The sequence below is a fragment of the Choloepus didactylus genome, chromosome 19 (assembly GCF_015220235.1).
Source record: "Choloepus didactylus isolate mChoDid1 chromosome 19, mChoDid1.pri, whole genome shotgun sequence".
Lineage (NCBI taxonomy): Eukaryota > Metazoa > Chordata > Mammalia > Pilosa > Megalonychidae > Choloepus > Choloepus didactylus.
Genome location: NC_051325.1, coordinates 433,958 through 456,859, shown reverse-complemented (window position 1 = coordinate 456,859; position 22,902 = coordinate 433,958). Strand labels below are relative to the sequence as shown.

The 22,902-nt window shown below is 38.4% G+C and overlaps 1 protein-coding gene and 1 long non-coding RNA gene across 12 annotated transcripts in view; one reads left to right on the top strand and one right to left on the bottom strand.

The window, feature by feature from the left end:
• Nucleotides 1–15,368, bottom strand: part of LOC119515369 (zinc finger protein 596-like) — a 104,909-nt gene extending 89,541 nt beyond the window's left edge. For all 11 annotated transcript variants that reach the window (XR_005213011.1, XR_005213010.1, XR_005213012.1 and 8 more), the window contains exon 1: nucleotides 15,239–15,368. Coding sequence is in view for 2 of the 11 variants with exons in the window: in XM_037811259.1 (XP_037667187.1) it covers nucleotides 15,239–15,262 (24 nt within the window). In the remaining 9 variants the exon portion in view is untranslated. The remainder of the gene's footprint in view (nucleotides 1–15,238) is intronic.
• A 273-nt stretch (nucleotides 15,369–15,641) lies between these two features.
• LOC119515154 overlaps nucleotides 15,642–22,902 on the top strand; it is a 30,437-nt gene continuing 23,176 nt past the window's right edge. Inside the window, exon 1 of the long non-coding RNA XR_005212983.1 lies at nucleotides 15,642–15,916. This is a non-coding gene — a long non-coding RNA (uncharacterized LOC119515154). The remainder of the gene's footprint in view (nucleotides 15,917–22,902) is intronic.

The following is a 22,902-nucleotide window of genomic DNA, read 5'->3' as shown; positions in this document are numbered from 1 at the left end:
TACAGGATCTAAATTTTCTAAACGGTACAACTCTACAGTCGATTTGTTCAAACACCACAATTGCATGGAACTTTGAATAGGAAGTGAGATACGGTAGGTTAGTATAGGCTGGAGTGAAATAGTGACACATCCCAGAGTAATCTGGGCAGATAATAAAAAATATATTTACAGCCTCCCCCTCCTCAGCCCCGAGGATCTGGGAGAAGGTGTGGATGTATTGGACATCTTCATCTGGACTGGTGTTGATGTTGTCACAAACTTTGGGACTGGCGGTTTGATGTGCTGAGCCCTCAAGCATGGGACTTGCCCTTATGAAGCTCATTACCACAAAGGAGAGTCTAAACTTGCATGTAATGGTGCCTAAGAGTCTCCCCCTGAGTACCTCTTTGTTGCTCAGATGTGGCCCTCTCTCTGAGCCATCTCGACAGGTGAACTCGCTGCCCTCCCCCCTACATGGGACCCGACTCCCAGGGGTGTAAAACTCCCTGGCAATGCAGAATATGACTCCCAGGGATGAATGTGGACTGAGAGTATCTTCTTGACCAAAAGGGGGGTGCAAAATGAGATGAAATAGTTTCAGTGGCTGAGAGATTTCAAATGGAGTCGAGAGGTCACTCTGGTGGACATTCTTATGCACTATACAGATAACACCTCTTAGGTTTTAATGTATTGGAATAGCTAGAAGTAAATACCTGAAACTACCAAACTCCAACCCAGCAGTCTGGACTCCTGAAGACAATTATATAATAATGTAGATTACAAGGGGTGACAGTGTGATTGTGAAGACCTTGTGGATCACACCCCCTTTATCTAGTGTATGGATGAGTAGAAAAATGGGGATAAAAACTAAAGGACAAATGGGGTGGGATGGGGGGATGATTTGGGTGTTCTTTTTTCACTTTTATTTTTTATTCTTGCCCTGGTTCTTTCTGATGTAAGGAAAATGTTCAGAGATAGATTGTGGTGATGAACACATAACTATGTTATCATACTGTGGACAGTGGATTGTATACCATGGATGACTGTATGGTGTGTGAATGTATTTCAATAAAACTGAACTTAATTAAAAAAAAAATTAAGGCATGCAACTTAGAAAGAAGTAAAAGTATTCTATTGTGAGACTGCATGATCTTACAGGCCACCATTGGGAATATAAATAAACACATTCACACACACATGCATGCAAACATACACCCTATTAGAGCTAATAAATGAAAGCAGTAATGTTCCAGTGTACAAGACTAACATGTATAAATCAGAATATACCCAGAAGGTCTGAAAGCAGGGACATAAACAGACATCTACACAGCGATGTTCATACCTGCATTACTCACAACTGCCAAAAGATGGAAACAACCCAAGGGTCCATCAACAGGTGAATGGATAAAGAAAATGTAGTATATACCTATTATGGCATATTATTCAGCAGTAAGAAGGAATGAAGTCCTGAAGCACATGACAACATGGGTGAACTCTGAGGATATTATATTAAGTGAAATACAGTCAGACACAGAATGATCTCACTGTTATGAACTAATTATGATATATAAACTCATAGACATAAACTATAGAATATAGGTTACGAGAATACAGAATGAGGCTAAAGAATGGGAGGTGGTTGTTTAGTATGTACAGAATGTTTAATCGGGTTGAACTTAAACATTTGGAAATGGACAGAGATGACAGTAGCACAGTATTTTGAGAATAATTAACAGTGCTGGTGTATGAATGTGGTGGAAAGGAGTTTAGTCGTGTATGTCACCAGTAGGAAAGTTGGAGGCTAAAACATGGGAATGTATAATGCAGTGAATCTTGTGGTGGACAATGTTCATTACTAATTGTACACATATTAGAAATCTCTCTCATGAACTAGAACAAATGTATGACACTATTACAAGGATTTAATAATAGAGGGGTTTATGGGGGAAAATTGAATCTACTGCATACGGGACTATAGTTAACAGTAATATTTTAACTCTTTCATCAACAGTAACAAACGTACTATACCAATACTATGGGTCAATAATGGGGGGGGGGAAGGGTATGGGAGTATTCGGGTGTTCTTTCTTATTGTTTCTTTTATGGAGTAATGAAAATGTTTTAAAATTCATCATAGGGTTGATGAACAACTATGTTATGATTCTGTGAGCCAGTGATTGTATAATTTGGATGGTTTGTATGGTATGTGACTGTATCTCAATAAAACTGCATATAATGCTATGGAAATAGATAAAGCAGATGTACAACACTGGGTATGTACTAAACACCACTGATTATACTGTTTAAATTGGTTAAATTTATGTTATGTGAATTTCACCTCAGTAAAAAGATTTGTGGATAAACCCAATCACAGTAATTTCACATTTTATTCCAAGAAAAATAATTTTCTCTGGAATATAAATTACACATGTTAGTGCTTATATATAAACATTAATAGTTTGACATTTTAATAAACACTTATTTTCTCATATTTCTTTTTCAGGCTATAATGACACCATACTCAGAGAAAGATAAAATAAAAATGGCAAATTAAAAAGTAACACTTCAATTCCTTTTAAATGTCCAATTCAATTGGTGATATGACAAAATTATATCCTGCACTGTTATGTACTAAAACTTTTATATAATTTCCCCTTTTCAAAAAAAAAGTATAAAATTGGTTTCCAATTTTGCTTCTGACGCTTATGATAACCAGCAACATTTTTAACCTGTTCTAAGAGTACTACCACTCCCAGCCTCTATTCTTCATCTGAGTAATCTGTTGTATTCTTGTCACATCATTAGGCATGTGGAAAATATTCATGTTTTTTCATCCTCCTTTTTTTTTATTATTTCCAGATTTATTTCAGAGAATTCCAGCTATTTCCCTGTAAGAGACCCAGTGTGTTATGGTCCCTGACGAATCTCCAGAACACAGAATATTTTCTAGTACACATAATATAGTCAAAAGCATTTAGGAATAAAGGAATAAATGAATTTTCAGAACCACCCCTCACAATGGCCTTACATATCCAATATAATAAAAGTGTTACAAAGCTGTAATTGTCTGGTATTTCCAATCAAGATGAACAAGTGAGTGTCCAACAGAATGAAGCACTGACTAGGTTTATTATCTGTGTAATCAGGGTGTGCCCCCTGGCATATGGCCTGCATTACATTTATTGAATGTTTTAAAGGGAATACAAAACACAGGTTATATTCACCTTGAGAAGTAGAAGCTGGAAAGGGCAGAATTTTTGTAGAAGAGCAAAATGCTGCTCTCCTTTGAAACCAGTCTCAGAACCTAGTTGACCTCACTGAGCCTTCCAATTTTGAGTTCTGAGTTCTCCAAACAACAGATGTGAGCAAGCCCCATTTACTTACACCTTTACAAGTCCTGACTATATTCACTTCTCTAGTTTGCTAATGCTGCAGAATGCAAAACACCAGAGATGGATTGGCTTTTATAAAAAGGGGGTTTACTTGGCTACAAAGTTACAGTCTTAAGGCCATAAAGTGTCCAAGGTAACACATCAGTAATCGGGTACCTTCACTAGAGGATGGCCAATGGCGTCTGGAAAACCTCTGTTAGCTACGAAGGCACGTGGCTGGCATCTGCTCCAAAGTTCTGGTTTCAAAATGGCTTTCTCCCAGGACATTCCACTCTAGCAAGCTTGCTCCTCTTCAAAACGTCACTCACAGCTGCACTGAGTTCCTTCTCTTTGAGTCAGCTCATTTATATGGCTCCACTGATCAAGTCCCACCCTGAACGGGTGGGGCCATGCCTCCAAGGGATTATGTCATCAGAGTCATCACCCACAGCTAGGTGGGGCACATTCCAAGCAAATCTGATCAGCATCAAAACGTCTGCCCCACAAGACTACATCAAAGATAATAGCGTTTGGGGGACACAATACATTCAAACTGGCACATTCCACCCCCTGGACCCCAAAATGACGTTATCTTTCCAAATACAAAATACATTCATTCCATCACAATATCACAAAAACTTAAATCATTTCAGTAACAAAAGTTAAGTACAAGATCCTATCAAAATCAATTACAGGCATGGGGGGTCCTAAGGCATAATTCTCCTTTACCTTTGGATCTGTGGACTTAGAACAAGCTATATGCTTCCAATATACAAATGAGGGACATTCATAGGATAAACATTCCCATTGCCATAAGGAGGAAAGAGTAAGGAAAACAGGGTTAACAGGACCAAAACAGTTCCTAAAACCTGCAGGACAAACTCCATTAGATTTCAAAGTCTGAGAGTCATTTACAGAACAACGTTGCATCCTTGGGCCTTGAGAGAGCGGGAGTCTAACCCTTCCTAAGGGCCTTTGTGGCAGCCCTTTCCTCTCCAAACACTCTGGTGAGTGCTCCAACATATCCACACATTGGGGAGACCACCTTCTTGGCCCCACCCTCCTCAAACATCAGGGCAGCTCCCGGATTCCCTTCCATCTCCGGGGCACACGCTCAACCCCTTCAGAACAGTGTGGTGGCAGCCAGGCTCTCCCCAATTCCCTGGGAATGTGCTCCACCCTCTTTGGGGCCTGGGGTGGCAAGACATTTCCTGAACATCGAGGCAGAAGGCCTGCCCTCGACCTCCAGGGCAAACTCACCCTTTCCATGCATGTAGGCCACTCCGCTCTGCCAGCCCAAGACCTCTTGACTCCAGACCTCAACCTCCATGGCTCTGTCTTTGAAGAAATTTTTCCTTCAGTTTGTTCCTTGTCTGTCTTCTCCAGTCCAGACTGGCAATGGCTCTGTCTGTAAAGATCTCACAAAAATTCTGTTGGCTTCACATGAAGCATGCAGGGGTCAAAGCCATCAAACAATAGGACTTTCCACAAATCCTTTCTGGATAATTCTATCTCTAATCTTGGCTTGTACTGAAATGGCAGCTGGGTTCCATTTTTGGTTACATCCTCACACTGGGCTGTGGCTTCTGGGATTCCAACCCCTGGAAGCTCATAATTTTCCAAGGCATCAGCTTCTGGTTTCTTTGAACACAAGAGTTCAGTTCGAAGTTTATCTCTCTCTGCTCGCATTTTACTATAAGCTGCAAGCAGCAGCCAGGGTACCTCCTCCACATGTAGTCTGGAGATCTCTGCAGCTAAGTATTCCAGGTTGTTGCTTTCAAATTCTTCCTTCCATCTGACATGAGGATTCAATTTTGCCAAATTCTCTGCCACTTTAAAACAAGGATCGCCTTTCTTCCAGTTTGCAACAACACATTCATCATTTCTGCTCAAGTCCTCATCAGACGTATCTTTAGAGTCCATATTTCCATAAACAGTCTCTTTAAAGCAGTTTTGGCCTTTTGTATCAACCTCCTCACAATTCTTCCAGAATCTTCCCCTTATCCATTTGAAAAGCCGTTCCAACATGTTCGGTATTTGCAGACTCAGCAGCAAAAGCACCCCACTTCTCTGGTACCAAAATCTGTTGTAGTTTGCTAATGCTGCGGAATGCAAAACACCAGAGATGGATTGGCTTTTATAAAAGGGGGTTTATTTGGCTACACAGTTACAGTCTTAAGGCCATAAAGTGTCCAGGGTAACACATCAGTAATCGGGTACCTTCACTGGAGGATGGCCAATGGCGTCCGGAAAACCTCTGTTAGCTGGGAAGGCACGTGGCTGGCGTCTGCTCCAAAGTTCTGGTTTCAAAATGGCTTTCTCCCAGGACATTCCACTCTAGCAAGCTTGCTCCTCTTCAAAATGTCACTCAGCTGCACTGAGTTCCTTCTCTTTGAGTCAGCTCATTTATATGGCTCCACTGATCAAGTCCCACCCTGAATGGATGGGGCCATGCCTCCATGGGAATATCTCGTCAGAGTCATCACCCACAGCTGGGTGGGGCACACTCCAAGCAAATCTAATCAGCACCAAAACGTCTGCCCCACAAGACTACATCAAAGATAACGGCATTTGGGGGACACAATACATTTAAACTGGCACATTCACTTTTTTTAAATATCAAACTAACACCTTACATTTCATTGAGTCAACTTTCACTGCACCATACTCATTTCCTATTTTGACTATTTGTGTCCTTTTCCATTTTTGTCTTGAACCTATTTCATTACTTTTAATTGCCTCCTCCAAGATTCTAAGTCTTTTGCTATTCAATACTGTAAACACTGAATAAGTTTAAGGCACATGTGGCTATTAAATTTAAAATACATAAATTTAAGTAAAAGTAAAAAATCATTTCCTCAGTAGCACTAGCCAAATTTCAAATGCCAAAAAAGCCACAAGTTGCTAGTAGCTTCTGTAATGAACCATGCAGCTATAGAACACTATCTTCACTGCAGAAAGTACTATTAGGCATGCTGATCTGGATCTTGGATTTCTTCCAGTTTTTCTGTCTATAAAGGATTTATTTTTTGCTTTGCTCTATTAATTCCCTTCTATCTTCCTTCAGATCATGCTTTATTGTATTTCTTTAAACTTCTTAAGGTAGGGGTTAATATCTTTTTTTTTATTTTAATTATTATAAGTATTTTTCACAACATAAGGCCAATAATTTTCCTGACAATACTTGTGTAGCTTAGTGACTTTAACAATTTTATGTAATATATTAAACTATTATTTTTTTCATAGTGTACATTTTAAAAATTAGTGCCAAGTTTTTTAGAAGCATTTTCCCCATTAACTTTCAGTTCATCAATTATATTTTCTGGTTTTATTTCCTTTTGAATAGAGAATATTGGTTATCCATTTCCAATTTTTGAGGTTTTCCTCCATCTTATTTTATGAACCATTGGTTTGCTGGGTCCATGAACTCTTTAAAAATAGATTTTCTTTTTTGGGATGCGGTACTTTCATATACATATCTGTTGAATAATTGTGGAATTCATTTGATTTTTTTTCTTTTGAGAAAGTAGGAAGGATATTTATCATCAAAACAAGAAAGAGGCCCAGTGCTGAATGTTTTGTGAATGTGGTGGAAAGGGGAAGTTTAGAGTCATGTATGTCACCAGAAGGAAAGTTGGAGGTTAAAACATGAGAATGTATAACACAGTAAATCTTGTGGTGGACAACTCCTGTGATTAACTGTACAAATATTAAAAAGTTCTTTCATGAACTATAACAAATTTATGACACTAAGTTAATAACAGGGATTCATGGGAATAAGTGTACCTAGGCAACGTGGACTATAATTAAAAGTAATGTTTTAATACTCTTTCATCAACAGTAACAAATGTACCACACCAATACTATGGGTCAATATTGGGGGGGATATGGGCTTAAGAGAGGATTTGGGTTTTCTTTTTTTGTTTTTGTTTCTTTTCTGGAGTAATGAAAATGTATTAAGTCATTTAGAATATTTTCTAAATGTATGCACAACTATGTGTACATTAAGAAATTACAATATTTTATTTTCATTAAAGGATTCATTGCAAAAGGCAAATAAGAAATTAAAAGTTCATGAGATTTCTGTTATATGTTTAACAGAAAAAAAATTTTAATTTAAGCTATAAGCTCTCTATTTGTGTCTGTCTGTAGATTTCCTGTATGATATTTTCCTATCTCTGTATGGTATTACCAAATTAACTTATAAACTCCCTAAAAGAGCTCTAATCAAACTGACAAGGATAAACAGACACTTGTATAAAAATTATACTCCTAACATTCCAGAAATTAAGAAAACCAAGCTTATATTTCCAATGAAACAAGAATATTCATAGACTGAATCTTAGTGTTTTGAAGAAAATTAAAGTTCCCATAACTCAGAAACCCTATGGCAAACAGGACTAATTTAATATTATTAGTTAAATAAAAATAGCTTTGTCTTTGAAATTATCAATTTAAGCACAATATAACCATATAAGTTCACTCTACTTGGGTGTGTTCTTCCTAAATTTATACAGGATTACTGATCAAATAAACTACTATTTTATCTACTAGACCTCTAAGAGGATGAAAAATTTAAATATGATCTAAAGAGTAATTGTGTTTGAAGGATATTAGGTTGAAGACCGTTTCCAAAATATTTCTGATAACTTAAATAATGTAAGGTATGCAAGATGCATTTTGTTAAGGTTAAAGTAGTAGTTTTGTCTTAAAGTAAAATAACTCTTTGCAGAATGAGAAACAGGAATATTCAGGCCATCGTAATGGTGTAGAAAGTTGTAGAAAGACTGCAGAAAAGGCATTTTATTTGACACAGTTCGGGTATAAGGTTACAGGATTTTCAAGTTTTCTCATCAGACAGTATCTTCACACAAAATTAGAACTTGGTTTTCTCTCTGTTAAAATGAGTTTTCTTGGATTATTGGTCTGCTTTTAATAAGATGTTGTATCTTCTTGAATTCAAAACCATCATTGGGATTTTCCATAGGGCCCCTGGAAAATCACAAAGAATTTGTTCTTTCACCTTGGAAATGGAGAGGTGCTAAAACTAGTTAGGTTTATTTCATGTTATCAGTTGCATGGAAAATGTTATCAAATTAAAAAGCATTTCTAATTTAAATATAAATTTCTAATAAATTTATAGGATATCATGTTATTAATATAACAATATCAGAAGTTATACAAAGTTCTTAGAGATTTGTCAATATCCTCACTGTCCGTGAGATGTCCAAGTACTTATATGCCTGATATTGGACAGTAGTATCATTGTTCGTAAGTTCAGTCATTCTTAAAATAATGTTTAATGAACAGTCATCAGATAATTTGTAAAACAGCAATAAATTAACCATAGTCATTTTAAGTATTTTGTATCTACAGATAGTTTTTATTCTTATGCTTCCTTGAAAACATAAGCAATCAGCTACAGGCCAGTGTGCTTCATCTTCAACAAAAAGGACTATCTCAGACACCTATGAAAAGGACTATGTAAAGTTCTCTAAGGTACCAGCTTCTAATGACATTGCTTAAAGAACTTTGAAAGCATAACACTGGACTGTGTCAACATTTCCAGAATTCTACTGTAGAAGCAGATCAGTTCATGAGATTGCTAACACAAGATCAAATGAAACAAGAATTAATTACTTAGGACTAAATGAACTGATAAAGAATTATTACAGTCTGTTTGGATTAATGCCAATATTTTACTGTTCTATTTTCTAGATACAAGGAATCCCTAACCCGTTCCCCTTAAACTATCTATAATTCATGAAGCATTCATTTTTATCACCCTGCCAAACCCCTCCAAAATTTGGAAACTCTTATTGAATGTTATCTTTATGGTAATATTATTACTCATACAGACAATCAGAATCTGTCATCCTCGATAACAGGAAATGCTCTAGTTACATAAACAAGTTTTATAAATGGTACCTCAAGAACACACAAGAAACTCCAAACCTATGGCCTATTGTAGCCTGCAATTTGATGCAGCTGCCGGTGCTTATCCAAATTCTGTAAAAGCTATAGCAGAAGCTATCAAATTAGTTAAAGTCTCAGTGAACTTAACTCTAGGCAGATCTAACATTTTTCTTCCAGAAATCTGACTTACGAGATTCTTCTGCTTTCACCTTGAAATCTTCACCTAAGGTACTGAAATATCCTACCTTTATCTGATGAGGCAGAATCCTATGACTGTAAATTGGTAACTTCACAATTAATGACTCCATACATGCTCTTATAACCAATCTAGATGTCATTCTATTTGTTAATGCTTTACTTTTAATAGAAATTTTGATGGTAAATTCCAAGCAGGCTATTTAGTTCCTACTCACTATAAACTGAATGAATGACATAGCTTTCCACAGTTTTTTTTTTTTCTTGCATGACAGGATAACCTCTATCCTCTAACCCTAGCCTTTCTATCTGAAGGAAAATCTGTTAATATCTATATTAATAACAGATATGCTTGTGGTACAATCCATGATCTCAGCACGTTATGGAAACAAAATGGTTCCTCACTTCTTCTGGTACTCCAATTTGAAATAGACAAGTAAATAATACCCTTCCTGCCACTTGACTCCCATCTATGATTGCCATCAAGACAGAAGCTCACACAAAAAGAACAGAGACTAAATATTTTTTTAAAATGCTCTTATATATTTTCTTGCAGAAACAGCCTCTACCTAAACAGCAGAGGTTACAGACTTAAAGTAAAACTGTCTAAATTATCTGAAGAAACTCGCCTTCCCAAAATTTCACCTCTGTCATGATTATTTTTAGCATTCCCTCTGTGAAACACAATCTCTCCACACACAAAATCTCTCCACATACATAGGCTGACCTATATCTTAATTGACACTGACCACTTATCACACCAAGAAATGACCCAATCTGCAAGTCCTTAATGCATTATGTCAAAGACTATCTCCAACAAGTAAAGGACACCTTTCCTGAACCATAAGACAGACAGCCCATTAAATCATAATCTGGAACCAGGAGACTGGGTCTACTAGAAATGATACCAATAAAGGCAGTCCAAGAACCTCATTAAAAGGGAAACTACCAATTGCGCCAAACTTCTGACACTGTAGCTAAATTACAGGGTGTTGAAACATGAGTCCACATATCTCAACTGAAAAAGGCTTCCACTCCACTCCTGGAAGTGTTTTAACTCCGAAGACTTAATAATCAAACTAGCCAGGAAGTCAAGTAAACAATGTCATGAGGTAGACTACTTATTCCCAAGATGATGGATCCAGTCCTCACATAGTAATCTTACTAACACTTACAATGCATAGAATCCTTTCTATTTCCCTGTGCTTTGACTTTGAATGGCCTAGAAGGGCAACACCATTGTCCACTTCTGGGCCATTTCAAAGGGAGGCAACCCAACAGAAATATTGGATTTGTCACTATAAACCCTGATCTATGCACAATGCATGGAACCCCATTATTCTACCCATAACAAATTTCTTTCTAGTCACAAATGCTTCAGTCACTCTGGATCAAACTGCACCATTTGTTTCATATCAAACTCAAATACTAGACCCAAGGTCCTCTTTACCCTGCTCTAACCTTTCTTTGACCTGTAACCTCATTACAGACACAACTATACAGGTATAGAAAAGCTTGGAGACCTTAATACGATTGTGCATAAACCACCACAAACTACAAGTTACATTAAAAATGACATGCACACTTTCAGGTTTAAGACCCTTGTGAGGCCAAAGATTCACAACACAAGTAACTTTTCACCAACATCTTATCTGTACTACCATTACTGCACACCCTTGGTTACTAAGGACAAATGTTAGCATTCATAATATTGTGTCTATAAACAATATCACCTTGGCTTGAGTTATACTGTTCTGCCAGGCTATCTTTTTATTTGAGGAGGCTTTGATAAGGTATTTGCCTGGGCACTAAACTGCCTTAATATCTGGTAAATGTCTGGGCAATGTGAACTTGGTTTCCTCACTGCCCCCTTAGGAGTTTACAATTAGTTCACATTCTATTCACCTCAATTTACATTCTCAGAGAAAAGGGGACTTACCCAGGTAACTGGGTTTGCCTCTTTTGACAAACTGCTGCTACCCGGGCTTAGATAATCATGAAAACATGATTAAAAACTTACCAATCACAATAGGAGAACTTGCTGAATCTACTGCTAGAGTTATAACTACACAGCAGTCATTAGATTTACTAGCTAAACTTGTTTTAGACAATAGCATTTTTGTCCCTTATTGCTTATTATCTGAACAAGGAGGCATTTTTTGCCATTTCCAACACCACCTGTTGTACTTGAATAAATATCTGCGGGGAAGCTGAGACACAATTGCATGAAATAACTGAAAAAGCCACATGACTCAAAAAGGTAAGGTCATTTTTAGGGCCATTTTTAAATCACTTTGATTTGAGCTGGTTTAAATCATGGGACCTGAGCTTAGAAGCATATTAAGAGATGGCATTTGGATATCTTATTACTCATAATACTCATTATAGTCTCCATGGTGCACTCATTTCTCTCGAGTATTAAATGGGAGTACCCAGCTGCTTGCGAACTAGGAATTGCTTTCTTTATGCCAGGAATGACAAAAAAATCAATGAACAAGGAAAAATTGACAACATCATGACCACCTATGAGAGCAACATCAAAACAACCTGCAATTACTAGTCCAAGACCTTAGGCAGTAAGCGAGAGTCGTGCCTAACAGCAAAAATTTTGATCACAGCTCTCAATAACTGAGACAGATCAAAATGGGAGAAACTGTTAAATAAGTAGGCATGAGATGGAGTCCCTCATGCTAAGCCCTATATCAGCAAACTTAAGGTTAACTAAATTCCTTTCTCTTGTAAGTGCTTGTTCTCCCAGAACCTGAAATCTGAAAACAAGCTATCATACTCGCCAGCTACCTTTCACTTCTGTAGCTTAGTTCCTCTAGGCTAAGACAGGGAAAATGTTCCTGTATACTATTTTCTTTAAGACTTTCTTGTTCTGCCTATATTAACCTTGCTCTTGCTCTTCAACCCTCCCCTTCATTTCATGGATTGGATGATACCCAATTCATGAATCATTTAATAAAGCACTGAGATCCAAACAATTTCCTGTGGAAATTTTTATTAGTCTATTGACATAGAAGGCACAAATTTATTACCTGATCTGATCATTCTGAATTTCCAGATCTTTCTCTGGAAAGGTCAGCTCCTTATGACAAGATAACATCCAAAACATAAAACAGCAGGAATTTGAGACAGGTTCAAGACAATGACTGAACATATTCACAGGGAAGAGAAATACAAAGGCCATTTCCCTCTTTCCTTTCATGAGTAAGTCATGTATGTTTATAATGGCATGAGGTTCATTATGGAGAAAAATGTTTTCATATAGCAAAATCTTAATATCCTCCATAACCCAGAAAAAAAAAAAATGGGTTCTTGTAATAGGCTGTACAAGGAAATAAAAATATAGTGACACTAGTTTCACACAATCTTCTTAAAAAAATTTTAACATACTTCTAATTATATACCAGATAGTACACTGAATTTATTTCCCTTATGAAGTATTCAATGAAATTGGAGTTAAATTAATATCACCTTCAAGGGCAAGAAAAGATATGCAAAACTAGTGTTTGATCTGTGTGACACAAAAAAGACAAGCATCTCTCCAAGAGCAGAGGCCCAAGAAGTACTGCATGAAGCACTGGATCCAGGACACAGTGATTCATTAGGACTATCAGAAAGGCAATGAGTATAGTTTCAGCATGGGAAAAAGGTCCCTGCCAAGTCTGGCTTTTAATTGTACCCAGATCTCAAACAGATCTTAGGTCCCCATCACTGACAAGCCCAGAGCATTGTTCTAGAACAGTGTCAAGAGGGCCAAATTTGTTAAAACTACTCAATGAACTCCACTACTCCATGATTTGTTAATGTACATGTTGCTAACGGTAAAGGAATCAAGAAGCCTGGGTTTCAGAACATCATAAACATTATTTACCTATTATTTGCCCTCTCTGTCTAGAGCAAATGATGGAAAATTAGGTAATAAGGTCCACAAACACCACCGTTGAGATTATTTAATCTAACTTTTACCTAAAGTAGTACAAAATGGCTTCTTCCACATAATAAAGGCAAGTTTTGCACTAATGTTTCTCAAAAGCCAATTATGTCTCCAGCTCTAGCCTCAGTTTAACCGGTTTTTATAAAATATACCTTTAGTATGTCAGAGCCAAGATTTAAAAAAAGGGAGTGGGGGTCAGGTGGGGATCAAGTCACCCTCCATCCAGGGTCCCTGGAATAGAAAATACTTTAGAACCCAGTGGGCACATACACATTCAAGCCATGGGGTTGACATTAGTCTATGCTGACTGTTTCTTCCCTTCCATTACATGTCTATCTTGTGTGGCTTAAAGCTTGCTGGATCCTCAGCTATGCAGGTGTCCCAGACATGGGTCAGTTCTATTGGAGAGGGCTTCTAAGCTCCTGTATACGCCTGGGTAGCCAAGACCCCTGAATCAGAGGGACAATGGCACAAAGATGCTCCATTTTTATGATGTGTTTCTGTACTTATCCCCAATCCCAGATCCTATAGTGCTAGAATTTGGTCCATGTAAAGCTATGGAAAACCCAGAAGTTTTTTTGCTTAAGGGAAGAGTGAGACATCCTCCACATACCTTAGATCACCAGCTTGAAGACTGGAAATTGTCCTGATTGGTATGATAAAGATAGTGAGGATGAAGTAAATGGTAGTCTAAATTATATTTTTATTTTAAGTATGAGTGAAACCTATGGCCCAAATAAATTAGGAAATGTTACTAGATGACTAGTAACCAGAAGAATGATCCAGATATTTCTATCCTTAATTACACAGTTATTTTTGCCATCAATAAGAAGGAAATTCCCAATCCCAGGCAGCTCCTTACATGATCTCAAAGAAATGATAAAGACCATATCATCATCTAATCAGGAAATCAGGATCCTTCAAAATGGGAATTCACTAAGGTAAATGAAACACAAGTCCCAAATGTTAAAAGAGAAAAGTGTTTGTGTACTAACTCTCTCAAAACCTTTTCATTGCAAAAGCTGAAGCAGGATAATCTAGAAAGTGGAGGACTGAATGCACAGGTGAGAGTTTTGGGGTGACTTGGCCTTTCTATGGTCTCATTTTCCACTCTGTCGAGTGGGAACAATCAGAGGACCTACCTACTACTAAAGATTGTTATTGAGGATACTCTGAGACTCCTTGAGGATGATTCTGAATGGCAACTTTTGTAAGAATTTGTCATGTGGCTTATCCTCTCTTTGCCTAAGATTTCTCATTATCTATGTGAACAATAATTATGACCACCTCTCATTAACACTTCGTGAGAAATGAGTTAGCACATACAAAGTACACAGAATTTTGTCTGATGTACATTAAGGTCTCAAGTAACATTTATTATGACCTGATAACCCTCTCATACTTTCAAAACTTTCAAAACACCTTTCGAAAATTTTTATCAAATTAGAAATATGTATGCAAAATTGTTAAGAACCATAAGGAAGAATTGAACAAGCAATGCGATAGTCCAATACAAGTACCTTCAATCACCAAAAATGTGTAAGACTGCTGACAATTTTAATACCTACAATCTTTTTGAAATCTTAAAGCGTTTTTATTACACAGCAACATCTCTATAAGTCGATTTTCATTGACTGAAATAAAATAACACAAAAGCTTTCACCTGGTATCCGCCGGCACGTTCCCTCCCCCAGGGGACGCGTGGGCACAAGCGATCACGGTACCGGCTTCCGCGCCTCCGGGGCGGAGGGGTGCGGCTGAGCGCCCCGGACCAGGGCGGCGACCCGCTCCCGCCAGCTGTGGAGCAGGCTACAGGCACCGCGAGCTCACTTACCAGAGGTAGGGTCGGAGTCGCCATCTTGGATCAGCCGCAGAAATGTCTTACGTACCACGCTTCTCCTCCTCCCTGCCATTCTCACGCGATCTAGGAGACAGCGGAAGCTCCCGGAAGTACCGAACTTCCGCGATAGCAGGGTTCTTCAGGAGAGGTGTTGTCGGCTGACTTTTACGGAAGAGGCTGGGGAGGCTCGCGCCGGCCACTTCCGGGCTGAAGGAGCCGCTGCAGCCTCGGAAGCCCATCTCCCAAGCTATCAAGATAATAAGAGTGGTGAAAGAACCGCCATATTTAATCGATTTTTAAGACATATATTCTTTGCATTTTAACATCTCTAAAATATCAGGAGATGTGTAAAAATGAATGGTGTGTTCTCATTGAATTAGCAACATTTTCTCTTTCCTAGTCAGTAAAAGAAACAATAGTGCATCTTAAAACTGATGGCATCTTAGATTTGATTGAAACACAGTTGGTAGAACTTCAATCCTAGAATGGGGCGCGTGAAACCTATCTAGCTTGAAGGGTATGCAAGTAGAGTCCCCTTAGTCCCTGAACTAATCTTAAAAGGCTAAGTGTGGTCACCCATGGTATTGGAAGAGCTGCTCTGGACAACTGACCTGGGCTGGACCCAGTCCTAAGCCTGGAATTTAGTTTTCCTACCTGGAAGAAGCCAACTCGGTAAGCTCAGGCCCTTGATATTCTTGGCCCAGTAAACCTCAACAAAGTGACTTCCCCAGTTGGGTAAATCTGTATTTAATTAAAAAAACCTCCTATTAAATGCGACAGGTTTACTTCCTCTTCCTCCTGAGACCCCTCTAATATGATAGGAGAGGATTTTTATAAAGACAAAAACCCATGAGGGCAAAAAGGTGGGAATCTTGTGGAGCTGGAGCTTGAGGTGGACAGTGGTCACTGCTTTAGCAGACTGGGGTGTGGAGACTAGTGCCTCAAGCATTGTGCATGAGACTGCAACTGGAAAAGAAGACCCCAGAACTCTCCCTACCCATGCTACTGGCAAGCATGGCCAACTGTCCCAGAAGTGACTGGAAAGAGAGCTCTAAGAGAGGAGCTCAGAAGCACAGCCAAGGAGGGGCAGAGCCAAGTTTTGAGTCTCCTTGCAGAGGAGGGCTCCTCTCTGCAGCAGTTCCCAGCAAATAAATGACTGGTAGTTAGAGATGCCTCAGCAAAATATTCTAGCCAGATCCCAGCTCAAAGCTCAGCAGCCCTAAGTCTCTCCGTGGTCAGGTAACTGAAAATCCCAGGATCACTAGACACCAGATAAGAGGGGGAACTAACAAAGGAAGAGGGACTCAAAAGGAACAGAGATGATAAGGAAAGCAGAGAGAGAAAAAAAAAAAAAAAAAAAAACTAAAAACAATATCTGCAAAGATATTAGAGACTTTGCTTCCAAAAAGCAAGAACAGGAGGCCATAAAGAAACATTTGGCAAATGAGGAGGTGCTCTTACAAATTAAAAACATGAGAGGAAAATGCAATTAGATGTTATGATATAATTCACATCATTCAATATGGCTAAAAACTGATAAATCAATAAAATGTTTTTAAATCTGTAAATGTGAGCTTTTAAATCAACATACTAAAACGTAGTTAAATATTGCCATTATTTTATTGAGTTCTCTAAAAATTGTTCAAGCATTTATGTTTACTTGTCCCATAGAAAATGCTTTCTGGAAGAAAGATTATCACTACTAACTTGATCTTTATATGAAATATTCTGTACCAAAGCCACAGTCCAAGATTTCCTGGGGTTAAGCTTTCAGGAGGATAATTTATCTCTTTTACCTAGAATTCTCTCCAGCTGAACAGGTAGCCTTTCTCCATGATATGGACATTGCATGTCCCACACAAAGGAGATGGGAATCTCAAACCACAGAATTGTATTATGACATCAAGGGGCAACATGGAACATGAAGGACAGATAGTTCACCTCTGATACCTGAGTAACTCACTTCCACTTTTCTCCCAACAGTTTTCTAAGTATCACCTGATTGAACACTGGCCCTGGGACAACTTTATGAGCCCCAAGAATACCTCTGCCTTTATCTCAAGTATTTCATGTTGCAGTTGGTATTTACACCAATTCTACCTCTAGTCATTCAATTGAGAAAAATCCCATAAGACCAATTGTCAGTGCAGAGTGAGGCTGTCAGCATTGAGACAGAGTCCTCAGATCCCGAACCATCACTTGGGGGACTTGGATATTAGAAGTATTCGGGGCTCAGTCCAGGAGAATGTTCCCTCAGTTTCTCTCCATTTTCATTTTAGGTAGAGGGATTAAATATTTCATGTCCCTTTACTGTGTAGAAGAATAGACAGAAAGACTGACCCTAATGGCAAGATATGGAAAATATGGCCCAATGCTGATGCATCTAAATCAAAGACTTTTTCTATATATTATTTACTCTTTAATACACACATTGATCATGTTCATTGCGTCTGTTCATGTAGCATACACTCTGTGGGTACTGGTACAAGAGTAATACAGACAGTTGCTATCTCTACCCTTTCAGCTCATAACAGTCCAGAGGAGGAGAAATTTGAAAAAGAAATCACAGTGAAGTGTGTTGCATGTCTTTCTGGGGATATGGGGATATTTGAGGGAGCACAAAACAGTGACCAACATTGGGTTAAATGTTCAGGAAGACTCCAAAGATGATATATGTAAGTAGATTCAAGAAGGATGAAGAAAAGTCCAGTAAAGTAAAACTGAGAATAGAAAGTAAGTCCAAGTAAAATCACAATGTATGTACAAGAAAGAAAACAGATTAGTTTCTGGCCCATAAATGGTGTGCAGTTTCAGCTGGTGCTTTCAGTTCAGTGGAGGGAGGAGTGAGCAATATGGGAGTAAATACCTTGGATATATCTGATGGAGAACAGAACTATATTAAGAACTGGTCTTTAGCTTGTCAACCACCCTTTCACAAAATTCAAGATTCCTCTCCACATCAGAATCCTTGGTTCATTTTTTGCAATTGCAGATTCCTGGTGTTATCTCTGAAAAGTGAGTGAATACTCTCATTTCCACAAAACTATAGTGGATCCATAACATGTGATATCTGTGGCTCACATTAATCAGGAGCCTGGATATCTGGTGTTGCTATTGATCTCTTATTGTTTTCCTCAATGTATTATAGGTGCCTTAAATTTAATGTGCCCCACAGATTTCATCCTGAAATTCTTAGCACATTTTCTATATAACATAAAGCAACATTTTTTGTATAGCTTCCTCTATCTTCATAGTTTATTTTTATTTATTGGGTTAAAGTTCTATAGAAGATACACCTATCCAATACACTAAGGCAGACTCACAAGGAATGCCACACATGGAAGACAACAAGCACAAAGAAATGGGCTGAGAAAGATGAAAAAGGTTGGTCACTAATGTATCCACAGCATCCTGAACTCTTGCCCTTTTGCCAATATATTGGCTGAAACTTCCCTTTTTAGGCCCATCTGTAAATGTTAACAGTAATGGCTCACAGTGTTCCATGTGTGAGTACTTTATACTCACTAATGCTTGTCTATCTTTGAACAGCCCTATGAAATAGGAAGAATCTCATCTATACTTGCATTTCACCCACATCTGGGGGTCAGGTGTGCTGAGTCCATAGCCTGAGCCCTTGATCTCTGAGCCATCTGCTCCAAAAGAATCTAGTTCAATATTATCCTAGCAAAGTGTTTGCCCTGCAAAGCCACCTGGGAGTAGGGAGCCATGCTGGAGCCAAGCCACAGACAAGGGGGTGAGTGTTCACCCCTGAAAGAGGCTGGGGTAGCAGGGAGCCAAGCCATAGACAAGGAGACTTGTGACCAAAAACTCCCATGACACAGACAGGCCATTGCAGCTGGCCTAGCAGAGTGAAAATGGGTAGCTCTTCACACTGCATGCAGCCATCTTTGCAGCTGCATGGGAGACACCCTTTCACAGCACCAGCATTGAAAGGGAATTTAAGATTCCATTTGCTCACAAAGCTGTCTATCCTCCCTCCATGGGAGCCCATAGTGTGCACAGCCTAAAGGCATGGGTGCTGCACAGAAGTGCCAAGAACCCTCCCCCAACCCCAGGAACCTGTGGATGCCCTGCAGAGAGAGACTGCAGGACATGTGAACTGGAGGGGCAGTCATGCAGGTCTGCAGCCACAGGGTACACCACCTGCAGCCATGGGAAAGGCTGGAATCACTGTGTATTGAAGTGATCTCCCTGCCAAACTGCATGGGGCATGCCGCCCACCAATAAGGCTGGTGGTCCCCACTGCTCATGTAAAATTGGTGCATTGATAGGACTGCCACATGGCTTATACCCCCACTTACGGGATAGACAAATTTGGAGAGAACTGGTTTGAGGGTAAGAGGTGGCTGAGGAGCACCATCTGCTGATAGCTCAGGGAAAGTGCACTACACCAAGCTGTAGATCTGTCAAATTATCGATAAGTGTTCAAATAATCCTATACATCCTAAAAGAACCCTATCAAGGCAAAAAAAAAAAAAAAAAAATACCAAGAGGTCAAAAACATAAAAATTTAAAGCATATGAAGAAACAAGTAGGTATGGATAACCCAAACTCCAGATTTAAAAACCAGAGAAGATACAGAACTTGGAGCAATTGATGAAAGAAGTAATCATAAACACCACTATCATGGCTCAGTATATAAAGGACATCAAGAAGACCCTAGAACAGCATAAAGGAAAATTTTGAAGAGTAAATAAAAAAAGGAGGATCTTATGGAAATAAAACAATCTGTTGATCAAATCAAAAGATTCTGGAAACACACAGCACAAGATTAGAAGAAGCAGAGGTATGTATAAGCAAACTCAAAGAAAGCAGGTTGGAAAGTGAAAACACGAACAAATGGTGAAAAAAATTGAAAAATTTGAAATGGATCTCCGGGATGTGATGGACAACATGAAGCATTCAAATATAAGAATCATTGATAAAGGTGAAGAGGCAGACAAATAAATGGGAAAAAATTTTTGGAAACCTTGTATCTAACAAAAGACTGATATCTTGCCTGTATAAAGAAATCCTACAACTCAATGACAATAGTACAGACAGCCCAATTATAAAATGGGCAAATGATATGAAAAGACAGTTCTCCAAAGGGGAAATACAAATGGCCGAGAAACACATGAAAAAATGTTCACCTTCACTAGCTATTAGAGAGATGCAAATTAAGACTACAATAAGATACCATCTTTCACCAATTAGAATGGCTGCCATTAAACAAACAGGAAACTACAAATGCTGGAAGGATATGGAGAAGTTGGAACTCTTATTCATTGTTGGTGGGACTGTATAATGTTTCAGCCACTTTGGAAGTCAGTCTGGCAGTTCCTCAGAAAACTAGATATAGAGTTACCCTTCGATCCAGTGATTGCACTTCTTGGTATATACCCAGAAGATCTGAAAGCAGTGACATGAACAGATATCTGCATGCCAATGTTCATAGCACCATTATTCTCAATTGCCAAGAGATGGAAACAACCCAAATGTCTTTCAACAGATGAGTGGATAAATAATATATGGTATACACATGATGGAATACCATGAGGCAGTAAGAAGGAACAATGTGAAACATATGACAACATGGATTAACCTTGAAGACATAATGCTAAGCAAAATAAGCCAGGCGCATAAAGAGAAATATTATATGCTACCAGTAATGTGAACATTGAAAAATGTAAAATAAATTGTTTATAATGTAGAATGTAGGGGAACTAGCTTTAAGGAGCAATTAATGAAGGGGGAACAATAACCCAATAAGAACAGATAAGCTATCATGGGTAAATTTAACATTCTGGGAATGCCCAGGAATGACTATGGTCTGTTAATTTCTGATGGGTATAGTAGGAACAAGTTCACAGAAATGTTGCTGTATTAGGTTATTTTCTTGGGGTGGAGTAGAATATGTTGGAAGTAAAGTAGTTATTTTACGTTAGTTGTCTTTTTCCTACTCTCTTGTTATGGTTTGTTTGAAATGATTTTTATTGTTTTTTTTTTAATTTTTTTGACATAGTTAATTTAAAAAAAAAAAAGAGTTAATTAAAAAAATGAAAAAAAAATATGCAGAGCCCCCTTGAGGAGCTGGTGGAAAATGCAGGAGTGTTGGGCTTCCCAACCTCGATGGTTGCTGATGTGCTCACAGACATAGGGGACTGATGGTTTGATGAGCTGAGCCCCCTACCATGGGACTTGTCCTTGACAAGAGTGTTGCTGCAAAGGAGAGGCTAGGCCTGCCTATAATTGTACCTAAGAGCCTCCTCCCAAATGCCTCTCTGTTGCTCAGTTGTGGCCTTCTCCCTCTAGCTAAGCCAACTTGGCAGGTGAGATCACTGCCCTCCCTGCTCCATGGGATCTGACCTCCAGGGGAGTAAATCTCCCTGGAAATGTGGAATATGACTCCTGGGGAGGAATCTAGACCCAGCATTGTGGTATGGAGAACATCTTCTTGACCAAAAGGGGGATGTGAAAGGAAATGAAATAAGCTTCAGTGGCAGAGAGATTCCAAAAGGAGCCAAGAGGTCACTCTGGTGGGCACTGTTACATACAATATAGACAATCCTATATTCCGATCTAATGAATCGGAATAGCTAGCAATAAATACCTGAAACTATCAAACTACAACCCAGAACCCATGAATCTTGAAGACAATTGTATAAAAATGTAGCTTATGAGGGTGACAATGTGCTCGAGAAAGCCATATGGACCATACTCCCCTTTGTCCAGTGAATGGATGGATGAGTATAAAAATGGGGGCAAAAAAAACAAAAGGTACCCAGTGCTCTTTTTTTACTTTAATTGATCTTTTCCACTTTAATTTTTATTCTTTTTATTTTTGTGTGTGTGGTACTGAAAATGTTCAAAAATTAATTTTGGTGATGAACGCACAACTATATAATGGTACTGTGAACAATTGAATGTACACTTTGTATAACTGCATGGTATGTGAATATATCTCAGTAAAAATGAATTAAAAAATATATAAAGAGAAGAAAAAAAAGAATCATTGGTGTTCCAGAAGGGGAAGAGAAGGGTAAAGAATTAGAGTATTCAAAGACATTGTTGGGGAAAACTACCCAACCCTTATAAATGACATAAATACAAAAGTCATAAATGCCCAATGAATGCCAAACGTAATAAATCCATATAAACCCGCTCTGAGACATATTCTGATTAAATTGTCAAATTCTGAAAAGAAGGAGCAAGTTCTGAAAGCAGCAAGAGAGAAGCAATTCAACACATACAAGGGAAACAACGTAACACTAAGTAGTGACTATTCAGCAGCCACCATGGAGGCAAGAAGGCAGTATTATGACATATTTAAAATTTTGAAAGAAAAAAATTGCCAACCAAGAATTCTTTATCAAACAAAGCTCTTCAACACATTTGAGAGTTTAAATCTTCACAAACAAACAAAAGCTGAGAGAATTTGCTAACAACAGTCATGCCCTACAAGAAATACTAAAGGAAAACTACTGGTTGAGAAACAAATAAAGAAGAGGGCAGTCTGGAGAAGGGCACAGAACTAAAGAGTTTTAGTAAGGGTAAGTTAAAGGAAATAGAGGGGAAAAATATATCTGACAAATAAAAACCAAACAGACATAGATTGGCATAATGGATTTAAAAATTTGAAACATCAATATGTTGCT